A 13,233-nucleotide genomic window follows, 5' to 3' on the forward strand; every position below is an offset into this window, starting at 1 on the left:
CCAGGAGCATTTTCTGAGAGGAATGAATTAATCACCCAGATATGCTAGGAGGCCGAGAATGGATTGGATTTTTGTATTTCTGGAGTATCCAAGTATTCTGGCCTCCCCTCCAAAAAAAAAATGTGGTTTCACAAGGGTTTTGAGGATGAGGAATCAAAGACAAATAGCTAACCTTATTCCCAAACTCTGAAGGCTATTTTAGAAAGAGACTATATAGTTCTTCCTGGGCAAAATATAAAAACAAAGAATACAAATTAGATGTCTTCCTCAAATTTATGTTAATGAACAAAACAGAATTGATTGATTTTCTCCTGTTTCTGCATAGTAAAGACTCTTGTTTGGTAGGAACATTCATGTAAGCATACAGTATTTATCTTGCTAAAAGTCTGAAATGGAAATTGTGAACCAGCCAGGTGATATGTTCCCAAGAGGGCCGTGGGAGCCATTCTGCAGCTTTTTCCCCTATTCCCTAGCTTATCCAGGTTAGGTTCAACTAACCACTGATTTCTGACCTCAGGAAAGAATTAGGAATTGAGGAAAAGAGCCAGCAGTTCAGCACAACTATGAGTCACTGCTGAATCCAAGCCATTCCCACTGCCCTGGGATTCCCAGATGAACTAAAGGTCAGCCTGGATCCTGATCTGAGAGTAAATGCTCATCAGCCCAGAAGAAGTCCACCAGCCAATCCCTTTTCCAAGGGTTTGCATGCAAAAGAAATGATTCTATGAATATTTTGTACTTTTTAAAAAAAAAACTCAGGAGACTAGTCTGTTTGTAATTGTTTGTGGTTCAGTTGTTTTTCAGTCATTTCCGACTCTTTGTGACCCCATTTGGGGCTTTCTTGGCAAAGATGCTGGAGTGGTTCACTATTTCCTTTTCCTCATTTTACAGATGAGGAAACTGAGGCAAACAGGGTTAAGTGACTTGCCCAGGGTCAGCCACTACTAAGTGTCTGAGACCAGATTTGAACTCAGGAAGATGAGTCTAACCTGACTCCAGGCCCCAAATTCTATCAGCCGCACCACCTAGCAGCCCATTGTAATTGTACATTTCATACATACTCTGACAACAGTAGTATTGGCTACTGGTCTATTTGGTCTGCTCCAAACTCATTTCCCTTAAGTGTAGATCTGACCGTGTGACTCCCTTACTCCATTGACTCCAGTGACTCCCTATTACCTCCAGGGTCAAATTTAAACTTCTCAGTTTTGCCCTTCATGACTTAACTCCAACCCGTCTTTGCAGCTTCATATATCAGTGACTTGCCCTCTGCAGTCTAGCTAAATTCAGATTGTTTCATTCTTTCTGTCTGTAGCTCATCTAGAGCAGCGCCTCCAACAGAGTAGATGTGTGTTCACTCATTGTACCTCCCACGGGGTCCTCCTTCTCTTGGCTCCATGCCTGCCATGCACGTCCTCCTCACTTCCACCCCAGAATCCCTCTCTTCCTTCAAGATGCAGCTCAAGCTTCCCGCTCTACAGGCAGAGCCTTTCCTGACCCCACCACCTGCTAATGCTCTCCCTAACTAGCCTGTGTTTAACCACTCAGTAGTTCTGCTAATTTATTGTCCTTATATTTGTTCTTTATATACTTAGATAGGACCTTGCGCTCTCCCCCAGTCAGATGGAAACCACTCGAGAAGAAGGATTATTTCATTCCTTGCATTTGCATCCCACTGGGCCTGGGACATAAGTGCTTGTTGATTGATTGACTGCTGGGATATGGCTGTTGCTTTTCTGGCCCGGTCACTGCTGGCAGTGGGAGACCTGAAGGCCAGGGGGACTTTCTTATTCTCTTCCTTGCATACCAAGAGGTTCCCCTGCTGTGCTTCACATACGGCTCCAGCAGCTAGGAAGAAAGAGATGAGAAGAGAAGATCACCTGGGTAGTGGGACTTCAGGCGATCTCTCCTTCCTCTGAATCCCTGCAGACTGTGTTTATGCCTTGTCTTTATACTTTCTACCTTGTCATCCTAATTATTTTCGGACTTGTTTTGTCTCTTCTCCTAGAGGCAGAGGCTACAATGTCATTCCAGTTCAACTTGGTAATCGACACCTGTATTGTGTCTTATATAAAGAAGAGGCTTAGCAAATAACTATTAAACTACCAAATAAATTATTAAATATTAGAATATTTTTAAACATAAGGACCTGTTTCAAGGATTAAGGCTGGAGTATTTAACCTAGGGTCTTTGGGGGATGAGGGAGGATATATATATATATTTATATATATATATATATATATGTGTGTGTGTGTGTGTGTGTGTGTGTGTGTGTGTATACATATACACACACATATATACATACACACACAAATAGTTCAATTTAACTGGCTTCTTTTATAATCCTATGTATTTTATTTTACGCATTATTCTGAGACCAGATGTCACAAGACTGTCCAAAATACAAAGATACAAAAAAGATTAAGAACCTCTGGAAAGGGGAAAGAGAATATGCACCCTCACTTGCTAGTCTATCATATAATTTTTTTTTATTCTTTTTTTTTTTGGCCAGGTTGATTTTTTTCCTTTTTTGTGCAAAGGAATTTCCTCAGTCTTCCTCCATTTATTTGTACTCTGTGACAACAACATTCAAAGTTAGGGCTGTTGGCTGTGGGAAAACATCTGCCTAAATTTTAGCTCTGATATTTCCAAAAAAATAAAAAAAGAAATTGGTTACCTTTATGGTTTGGCAGTCTGGTACTTTGTCACCCTTTTAAATTCATGTACATAAGTGAATAATCTTCCAGTTGATAATGGTGACCTCGTCCTACTGTGATCACTTTTCCGATTGTATTTTTCATATTTTTGCGTGTTACAGTTATTTGTGTATGTGTATTATATCCCTTCATTAGACTCCATGTTGTTATGATGGCAAGTCCCATGTCATACCTAATCTTTGTGTAACCCCACCAGTGATCTGCATATAATAGTTGCTTCCATGTTTGTTGGGTTAATGTTGACATGGGACTATAGTCATATTTTTACTAGTTTCAAAATTTGGTGCCAGTTGAAAAGGTAGATTAAAGCTCTTTATTTACCTACATTCTTTGGGTGCTTTGCCTTCCCGTAACTGCTTGACTTTGACTAGTCTTGCCTCTTCTTCCTTGACCGAGCGACTTTGCTCCTTTGTTTTAAAGTTAGAATATGTGTGTGTGTGTGTGTGTGTGTGTGTGTGTATGTGTGTGTGTATGTGTATATATGTATATACATATATACATATATCTGTAGGCCCACATGCGTGTGCACATGCATGTATATATGTTCTGGGTCTTATGGGAAAATGACCCACATGCAGGTAACCCAGTTTACACATACTCAGACATTCTCTTGGATCCATAATGCTCCAGTGATGCCAGTCACAGCCCACCCATGATGCCCATTCTGATCTCTTAGCTAAATCTTTCTCTTTGCCCTAGAGGGCCCACCCAACATGCTGGGGGCCCTCCTTGCTTGATCTTGGGAATATACGAATGTCAAACACCTAAGCTGTCCATCCGTTCTCTTTCAATCTTGACAGGTGACCAGTCCAACTTTTTTCCCCCATTGGTACCTTCTTTAATGGCAACAAGCATTGGGGCAACTAGGTGGCACAGTGGATAGAGCACTGACCCTGGAGTCAGGAGGACCTGACACTTGACCTTACTAGCTTTGTGACCCTCAAAAAACCCCACAAAAAAACAAGCTCTAACTCTGTGTCAGGCACTGCACTAGGCTGCATTTGTATCATTTCTCCTCATAATTCCTTATTTATAATGTGTTCCAGCCTGTGCACAGCCACCATGCACCTCTCCATTGCTTTGGGGGTGAACATAGATGATCTCATCCGCCCTTTAAAAAGCGTTAATACTGGGTAACTCTGTTCAGATAACTCAGGTATAGGGATTTTTTTATCCTGTAGTGGTTGGTGAGGGATTCCTCTGACTCACTCATCCCCCAGAGGTCCCAACATGGAGGTGGAAGATTGCTGCTTAGCATTAGGAATTCGTCCTGTAGTCACAGGATACAGTTTGTCATCTTGTATGTGTATCTCCTGTCCCTTCATGGTTTTCATATTACCATTTATTAGAGATACACTTGTTTACCCTGCTAATTATCAAATTCCTTCCCATTATCTCCATAGCGGAATATCAGTTGTGACCAGATCCTATGTATTATTTAAGAGAATTCTCAGTTCTCCTGGCTTGGAGAATGAAATTTACAGTCCTAAATGCTCCGAGTTTTTATGTGGTTAAGTGAAAGCACAGTATCAAAAAGGGGTTGATTTTTCGATGTTCATCCATAGCCTGCTGGGGCCATTGTTTTGCTTCCCAACATTTTCAATAAAGTTTTTAATTCATCTTGGTCACATCGGATTTTGGGCCTCATAAGATGATAATGAGTTAGGTTCATAGGATGATAGAGAATGCTTTCAAAACTTAGCTTCTAATTGAAGTATTACAGGCTAGAAAAGTCATTTCTGTGAATGCATTTGAAATTTCCTTTGATGTTATCAGACATGGTTCAAGGGGTATTCTTTGTATCTTGGAGGTGGAGTTGATTTGGCTTCTAAGGTACATCCCTCAGGACTTCTCTGGCTCATTGGGATCAGTATAGTCTGTTAGAGAAAAATACACTATTAAAGAAATGCAGCATTGAGGGAAAGATAGGCTGGCTGGCCTTTGAGTCTGGAAGACCTGGGTTGAGGTCCTACAGGCAGAGGGTAAGCGACTTTCCCAGGACCACGAATGTTCAGACAGAGAAGTAATAATCAGAAATCCATTTTTGATTGAAGATTTTTTTAATGTATAGAATGGTTATCCTCCTTTTTAAAATCAGATTTAAACTGGATTTAGCTTACTCTTTTTAATAGCAAAACATTTAATCCCTCAGACAGATGTAGGCAAGGTGTAGTTTATGTTGAAAACATCAGTGCTGACTGAATTTCCTCTGTAAGCCCTGAGCTTTGTCCTTTTTTTTTTTTTAATAATTGTCATTCCCAGAATTCCCTTTAGGTGAAGATGATTTGATTGGTATTTCATGTTGTACTTTGTGGTAGAAAGAAATTAAAAATCTTTTATTAAGTTTACATTTAAGAAGTTCCTTGAAGGTTGGAAATTATGAATCTCTTTCTTTCCTGTTACGCCAAAGGGAATCCCAACTGCTAACGAAACACCACCAGATGACAGCAGTCCCCACTTCTTAAACCCTGCCTTAGCACCTTCTTCATCAATAACCTCCACAGCCAGCATAGAGAAGAAGCCGGAAGACAAGGGTGACAGCTCTTTCGCTGCTACTGACAGCCAGAAGAGCATCCCGTTGGCTGTAACCGATGCCTTGGAACACATCATGGAACAGCTGAACGTCTTAACCCAGGTGAGTGGGTACAGACTGACAGCCCACCTGTGGGCAGTCATCACACAGAGCAGGCCTAAAAAGTGAGGGGTCCCAAACTCACCAGAACAAACAGAAAGTTCTGCTCTAGTCACACCTGAGATGAAAGGTTTCCCTATTCAAATGGCCATCAAGGAGCTGGCCAGGCCATTCTCACCTCTCCTGTCGCAGAGGATTTAGTGATTCTCACCTTTACCCAGGGCTGACTCTTCCTCCTGGGCCCATGATCCTTCCCTCCATTTCCTTTCATGAATCTTCAGTCTTGCCTTCTTGCTGACTCCTTCTCCACCGCTTTCAGATTTGCTCAGGTCTCTCCTATCTTAGAAAACACTTGGGGCTTGTTGGAGAGTGGGGTCCTTTGGCCATATTCCAAGCATCTCACTCTTCCAGCGCTGCCCCTACTTACCACCCATTGCATCCTGGGCCATCACCAGTCATCTTGGTGAATATCTGGTCACTGGAGGAGAAAGTGAGGCTGGTGACCTTGCACAGCCCTCCCTCACTCAAATCAAAGTCAACTGCAAGTCATGTCATCATTTCCCTGATGTCATGGTCCTCTTCCAGAACAAAGGACAAACACAACAACAACCTGCCCCACTTCAGTGTGTGATCCCTCACCTGCCAGACCTGCCTAAGTGCATGACCATTCACTTCTTCCCCACCAACCCAGTCTTTCTGGCCACTCACACTCATGCCCAGGGCACATTCCTTCTTCTGCTAGTCTCAAGCCAGTTTCCAGTTTGTTCTAGACCACAAGCAGGAGCCTGAAGGGCCTTCCTTAAGTAGGCCCTGAGCTCTTCCTCCTCCCCCAGCATCTATCACCTCAAAGCACTTGCATACAGTAGGGGCTCAAAAAATGCTAGTTAAATAGGTGGATCACTGCACTGCTTAAGCTAATAATTACAATGCAGATAAGGATTTCTTTGATGCCCTGTGACCAGAAGGGAGCAGCACAGACTCTTAAGCAAAGAAATGGAATATTATATGCTGTATTTTTTGTCCCACTCCTGGGGCTTCAATTTTTGGTTCAGGGACTTTTTTGTGCAGTATTTTCCTATTAGCTCATTGTTTTTGTATGCGTGGTTGTGGCAGCAAGCTTTTAGGTCTTAAGGACTCAGAAAATGTAATCGTCTATGATGAACTACGGCCTCTGTTTAAAAAACGTTATGCGAATGTCACATTCATTTCTGTAGCTACTCTGGTACTTATCTCTTGTTGTCTTAAACCTTCCTGTTTTAACTCAACCCCCTTCCACATTTCTCCTCTCCCCCCATCCCCTTGTCCTTTTTGGTTTTAATTTTTTGGACCTGGCCTGTAGAGTTCTAGGAAGAAAATCCCTCTGATGCAGATTGGAACTTGTTCTACAATTTTGAGTCTTGCAGAGTTGACTGGGATATTGAGATGTTAAATGACTTGGCCAAGGTCACGTGGCCAAGTTTGCGTCAGAGGGGAAATTTGAACCCAGGTCTTCCTGATTCCAAAATCCCCTCCATTGTATCATCCCTTCTTTTATGTTGTAGGACTCCCTTTTATGTTGTAAGGATACTTGGATGTAGGGAGGGCAAACCCTTCAGCTCGTACACCTATAGAATTCTACTTTTGATTTCTGTCTTCTCCATAGTTACTAGTTTGGGTCCAGCAGAGTACTCATACTTCAGGGGTCTGTTTAGCTCCTTGGGTTTTAGTTTGGCTTTATTCAGGAAAGAAATCCCTGGCCTTGGAATACACTAAGAGGTAGGAGGCATAGCACCATATGCTGAATCAGCAAGGGAGATTAAGAAGTAGCGGTCAGAGAGAGGGGAGGAGAACCAGGAAAACGCAAGAGTCAGAAAACCAAGGGAGGAGGGAGTACCGAGGAAAAGAGGGTGATGGCCATGATCACTGTTGACCTTGGACAGAGGCATTCTGAGCAAAGGGTAAAGTTGGAAGCCGGATTTGTTGCTGTTGTCATTAGATTGTTTTGGTCGTATCCAACTCTCCGTGACCCCATTTGGGGTTTTCTCAGCAGAGATACTGGAGTGGTTTGCCATTTTCTTCTCCAGCTCATTTGACATATGAGGAAACTGAGACAAACAAGGTTAGGGTCACACAGCTAGTTAGTATCCGAGGCTAGTTTTGACTCAGGAAGACGAGTCTTCCTAACTGCCCAGGAAGCTAGACTGGAAGAAGGGATGGGTCTTGTGCCTGCATTCTAGGCCACCAACCAATCCAGTGTACTTTGACCAGTCTGGAAGCCTCTCCTCTCTACCAAATGAGGCTTCTAATTTCTGCAGGAATAATGTTACAGGAGGTGGGAAAAATATAAAGGAAGGGTGGTACCCTATGAACTGCTTGCCCAGAATGAAAATGTCAGGCTAAACTAGCCCATGTGGTCTGTTCAAGTCCTGCCTTGGCCCACGTGGCCCCCTGACCCTGGACAAGCCAGGTCCCCATCAGGGCCCACATGCACGCAGCTTTCCAAGACTCTCAGGTGAAAAGCAAGTGCCCACGGGCTTTGGTAGAAGGGGTTTCCTCCTCTCTGGAATTTCAGCCACGGTTTTTAAAAAGCCAGTCCTTCATCTGAGAGTTTTCTTTGTGGAGCTGCATGGCATTCTGGGGCCTGTGGATCCTGAGGGCCTGAGTTGTTGCAGGTTGTCCAAGGTGTCACAACATCCGACTCCCATGCCCACCATCTCCCCAGCCAGTCTTCCATAACCTGCAGGGCAATCCCTCCCTCCCTCGACTCCCCCCCTGCAAAGGCCACTTCCTGGCAAAAGCCTCTCAGCCCGCCTGAGGTCGGATGCTCACTTCCCTCCTGGCCTCCAACTTCCTCTTGTTACCAAGTGGCCTTTCCCTTCCTCATCTTCCCCAGCACCGCTCACTGGGGCAAAGGATGATTCCTTCCCTGCCCGCTTTGTCACCGTCTGGACTACAACTTTGAAGTCAACTGTACTTCTTCCTAACTTTTTGAAACTAAGCCTCATGTTGGGGGATGGGGGAGGGGGTGGGCGGGAGATGAGGAAGAGTCAGAGGAGGGAGGAAGGAGCCCCACCCAGTTCACTTTCCAGAAAGTCCATGCTTCACTGGGCCGTCAGCCTCTTAAATAAGCACATTCTGATTCACTTTGTTTCAGATGACTCACAGCTTCCTGGCTAACTCAGACCTGGGCAGTTTGTAACTGTTTCTGAATTGGGAATCAATTAAAATTCAATTAATCACATTTTTCATAGGAAGTTGCATAGAGCAAGCTGCCCTGATCTTAAAACTCCTGAGAGTCTCAGAAGTGGCTCTTAAATGCCAGTGATTTAGAAATGTGGATTATAAAATGGAAAAATTCATATTGCTGTGGATGAAATCCTGGACCTGACATTGTCTGCTTGTTAGACTCTTCTAGTTCCTCAAGTCCACCTTTTTGGAAGGAAATTCCTTCCTACATGTATGCCTTATGTTATTTAAGGCTGCCTCTCCATGGGCACTTTAAATGTGATGCATTGGCATGGGATGGTTAGGGACCAGAGGTGGGGAACCTGTGGCCTTAAGGCCACATGTGGCCTTCTAAATCCTTAAGTGAGGCCTCTTTACTGAATCCAAATTTTAAAGAACAAATCTTTTAGGATTTAGAGGGTCACATGTGGCCACAGGTTCCCCAAACCTGGTTTAGGCCTTGTCTTGCTTGGAGTGGAGATGGATAAGCATAGGGGCAGATCATGGTTCTAGCCTCCTCAAATGCAGTCTCCTCAAGTGTCTACTCAAGTGTCTCTCGGAGTATCAGTGGAATGGGTTCAAAATAAGAATTGAAAGTCAAGAAAATCTAATTTCCTAACCCTTCCCACTCTTCCTAATTCGGGGGTTCTTAACTTGTGGATCCCAGAGGGAGTCCATGGAGAGATTTCATGGGATCTGTGAACTTGTAGAGAGGGAAAAAAAATTTCATCATTATTTTCACTCACCTCTACCTGAAATCTAACATTTCCTCCATTTATTTAAAAACATGATTCTGAGAAGAGGCCCACAGGTGTGTGTCCAGGTTGTCAGAGAGGCCCATGACACCAAAAAGGTGAAGAACTCCTACAAGGTGATTCCTTAAAGACTTCCTATTTTCCCTCCTTTCTCAGAAACCCACTGATCTGCTCAGGCTTGAAAGACCTAGGGACCTTCTAACTTTACATGATTAGCACCTGGAGTTCTTAACTTACTGTCTGTGAGCTAGTTTTAAAAATGTTATGGTAACTGTATTTCAGTAGAACTGATTCCCTTTGTAATCCTATATATTTTATTTTATGCTTTGTAAAACATTATTCTGAGAAGTCATCCATAGGCATCCAAGCTGACTGCCCAACGGGATCAATGATCCCATAAAGATTAAGAATGCCTACCCTGAGTCCTGGTGTCTGTGCCCTTCCAGCAAAGGGTGATGAGACTTATCATTATAATCATCATCTGTTCATTCCATTGTCCTCTTTTGGTAGACCGTATCTATTCTGGAGCAGCGACTGACATTGACAGAGGATAAATTGAAAGACTGCCTAGAAAATCAACAGAAGATTTTTAACAGAGAACAGAGAAGTTGAAAAGAAAGCTCGAGTAGACATGCCAACAAACACCTGTTTTTATAGGATCTTAGAAAGACAATTCTTCCTGTACTTCAACAACATGCAAACCATTACAACATTTCTTAAGTCTGAGCACCAAAGCAAAACCAAACCAACAAAAAAACAAAAACCTACATACAAGGACTAATGAAAACATTGGCAGGGAGGGCAATCAAAGCCAATTGAAAACACTGAACATTTGGAATTTTTTGTCTCTACTTACAGTTATATAGTTGTAGCATATCTATGATGTGTGTAAGTGAATATGAATTTCCCCCTGTATTCATCAAAATGACATTCTCATTTAGACGCTAGATCCTGCCAGGTTAGGAGCCCACTCTCTGGATGTAAATTAGTCACATCACATCACCTTCGAATGGGGTTCTTTAGAGGGCAGAGCTGAAGGACTCATTGGCCTCCAGAAATATGTAAGAAATCCAGGGAGTAGGTTACTTACCTGGCTCAATACACCACTCTCCATTCCACTGAAGCTTTTATCAAAAACAAAGTTTCCTTTCTTAATAATGCCTTGAAAATACAATCTAAAAAGGATAAGCCACTGAGAATTTCCCCAACAAGTTGACATCTAAGAGTACACATGACTTTTGACTAACAAAGTTATGCATGGTTACAGGTTTTTATTTTCATTTGTTTTCCACTGTTTTGCTGGTGGTCAGCCCCCTCCCTCCAAGGGGGAATAGCTGTCATTAAGGACAGTGAATAAGTAAGGAAATATGGAGGCACGTACTTCTTTCCTTTGAAAGATGAACACACTGCACCAATGCCTGGAAGCAAGGGTTCCTAAAGATTATGTTAATGTGATTTCAGGATGCTCAAGAGCCAAAGCAGAGCAAGAGGGATAAACTATGTTGCAATATTACTGGGTAAAAAGGGTGACTTCTGGCTGCTGAATAGCAAAGCCCTTTTTTAAAAAAAAAAAATTAACCTGCAGCATCATCATCATCTATCAATCTTGTCACAAATGGTGGTTGAAAAACACAATAAAAATGAGCCGACCCTTTCTAAAGAATCTTGATTTCAGATTAAGTTTTGTTTTGTTTTGTCTTTTTCCCTAAAACAAATTTTAAGATCAAAGTGAAGAAAACCAGGCAAATTATTGAAGCATATGGATTTTTACAGTCATATGTTAGCTTGAGTATTTGGTAACAGTTCTCTGATGATGGGCATTGACCATATGTAATCTGCAGGTTCTGTTTACCTGTGTCAAAACCAAAGGGAACGTTAAAAAAAAATCAATTCATATTTACAATGTTTGCAAGTGACTGGGGAAGGGGGCTAGACTTTTTTAAAAATGAAGTCCTTTGTTGTGTGTGTGCATATATGCATATATATTTAATATTCCCACACCTTAATTTTATCTTATCTATGAAGTCAAAAACAGAGTTTTTGGTCATCTGTTCATGGGGTGCAAGTACCTTCATATCAAACATGGTTTGAATTTTTTAGACATTTCCAAATGCTTACAAAGATTAAATGGTGTTTTTTAATAACCTCCTTGAGAAAACCAATTTCTGTTTACTTCTCTACTCTGTTCTTCAAATAATAAAGACTATTTCTATAACAATTTTGCTTATGTTTTTCATATTTTTTAATGAGTAAGGCCTGGGAAAAACTAGACCTCCTGACCTCTATAGCCACCATTTTTATGTGACTCTATAGAATTGTCCATTCTGATTTTTCTAAATTCTGTGAGAATGATAAAATAAAAATGTTTTGAAGAATTTTCAGTATTGACATTTAAAATTTTTCTTGCATGAGTTTTCCTAGGGCTTGATGAAATTCAAAAAAATCCTGAGGCCACATGGTATGGTGGAAAGGGCACTCACTGACTCTGGAGTTAAAGGTCCTGGATTCAAATTTTGACTCATTTATTACCAGTGTGTCCTTGGACAAGTCACTTCCTTTCCATGGGTCTCAGTTCCCTCTTCTGTAACAGGAAGGGGTTAAACTAGATGGCTGCTGAGTTCCTCTCTTGATCTTGGAGCCTTCTTTCCCAACTAAAAACTCCGAATACCATTTTCTTTTAGAAGGCAAGAAAAACAAAATCTGTCTCAAAGATTTATAGTCATGCAGAACAAATCCCTACATTGGTCACGTCAGAAAGAAAGAAAAAGAAAGTGTGTGTGTGTTGTAGTGTGTGTGTGTGTGTGTGAGAGAGAGAGAGAGAGAAAGAAAGAGAGAGAGAGAAAGGGACAGAGGGAGAGAGAGAGAGAAGAGGGAGGGAGGGAGGAAGAAAAGAAGAACATATGCTTTATTCTGCAATCTGAACCTATGAGTTCTTTCTAGAGATACATAGTCTATTTCATCATGAGTCCTTTTGAATCATGGTTGGTCATTCCATTGATCTGAGTTCCTAAGTCTTTCATAATTGTTCATCTTTACTATATTGTCATTATTGTGTAAATTGTTCTCCCGGTTCTGCTTACTTCTCTTTGTATCAGTTCATACAAGTCTTCCCAGGTTTCTCCAAAACCATCCCCTTCATCACTTCTTACAGCACAACAGTATTCCATCACATTCTTATACTATAACTTGTTCTGCCATTCCCCAGTTGATGCACATCCTCTCAGTTTCCAATTCTTCCAATTCCAAAAAGAGCTGCTATAAATATGTGTGTCCTGTTCCTCTTTCTTTGGTCTCTTTGGGAGCATAGATTAGTATCCTGTATCATCTTCAAATATCTAAGGATAGAGACAATGATCCACATGCAGATAAGCCATTGCTGCTTTCTCCCTCAGGTGGAGAATTTCCCAATTATTTTCAAAAAATAAAGAAGGGAAAATAAGGGCTCCTTCACCTCACCCTGGGCTGCTATAATTGCCATATTAGGGCTTCTCGCAGCTCCCTGTGTAGACTGGCAACAAGGACTGGGGCCAGCATATATCACCGACCTTAGAAATCAGAACGAGATCCATGATAACAAGAGGAAGAATGAAATGAAGCCTGTTTGTCCAAGGATGGGGACCCAAGCCAGTGGTGTTAGCTCCCTTTTCACTATTTAACTTTCCTTTTCTCTACACTCATAATGGTTCCCCAACAGGCACTGCTGATGAATGTCGAATCCCTCTTCCCCAAAGACATTGCTTCAGACATTGAACAGCAAGCCTGATGCAGCGGAAAGCACCCCAACTCTGGTGTCTGACGTCTGGCATTCAGATTCTTCCTCCAACACTTACTATGTGACCTTGGACAAATCACTGTGTCTACTTCAGCTTAGTTTCTGCACAGAGGGGATTAGACTAGACAGCCTCTGAAGTCCCTTTCAGCTGTA

General features: G+C 42.0%; 1 protein-coding gene across 1 annotated transcript in view; it reads left to right on the plus strand.

Moving 5' to 3' along the window:
- The window catches only part of POC1B (POC1 centriolar protein B), a 106,825-nt gene extending 95,299 nt beyond the window's left edge, over positions 1-11,526 (plus strand). Inside the window, exons 11-12 of the mRNA XM_036759859.1 lie at positions 5,128-5,352; positions 9,819-11,526. Of these exons, the coding sequence (XP_036615754.1) occupies positions 5,128-5,352; positions 9,819-9,920 (327 nt within the window). The 3' untranslated portion in view covers positions 9,921-11,526. The remainder of the gene's footprint in view (positions 1-5,127; positions 5,353-9,818) is intronic.
- Positions 11,527-13,233: the final 1,707 nt, after the last annotated feature.

The sequence above is a fragment of the Trichosurus vulpecula genome, chromosome 5, assembly GCF_011100635.1.
Source record: "Trichosurus vulpecula isolate mTriVul1 chromosome 5, mTriVul1.pri, whole genome shotgun sequence".
Lineage (NCBI taxonomy): Eukaryota > Metazoa > Chordata > Mammalia > Diprotodontia > Phalangeridae > Trichosurus > Trichosurus vulpecula.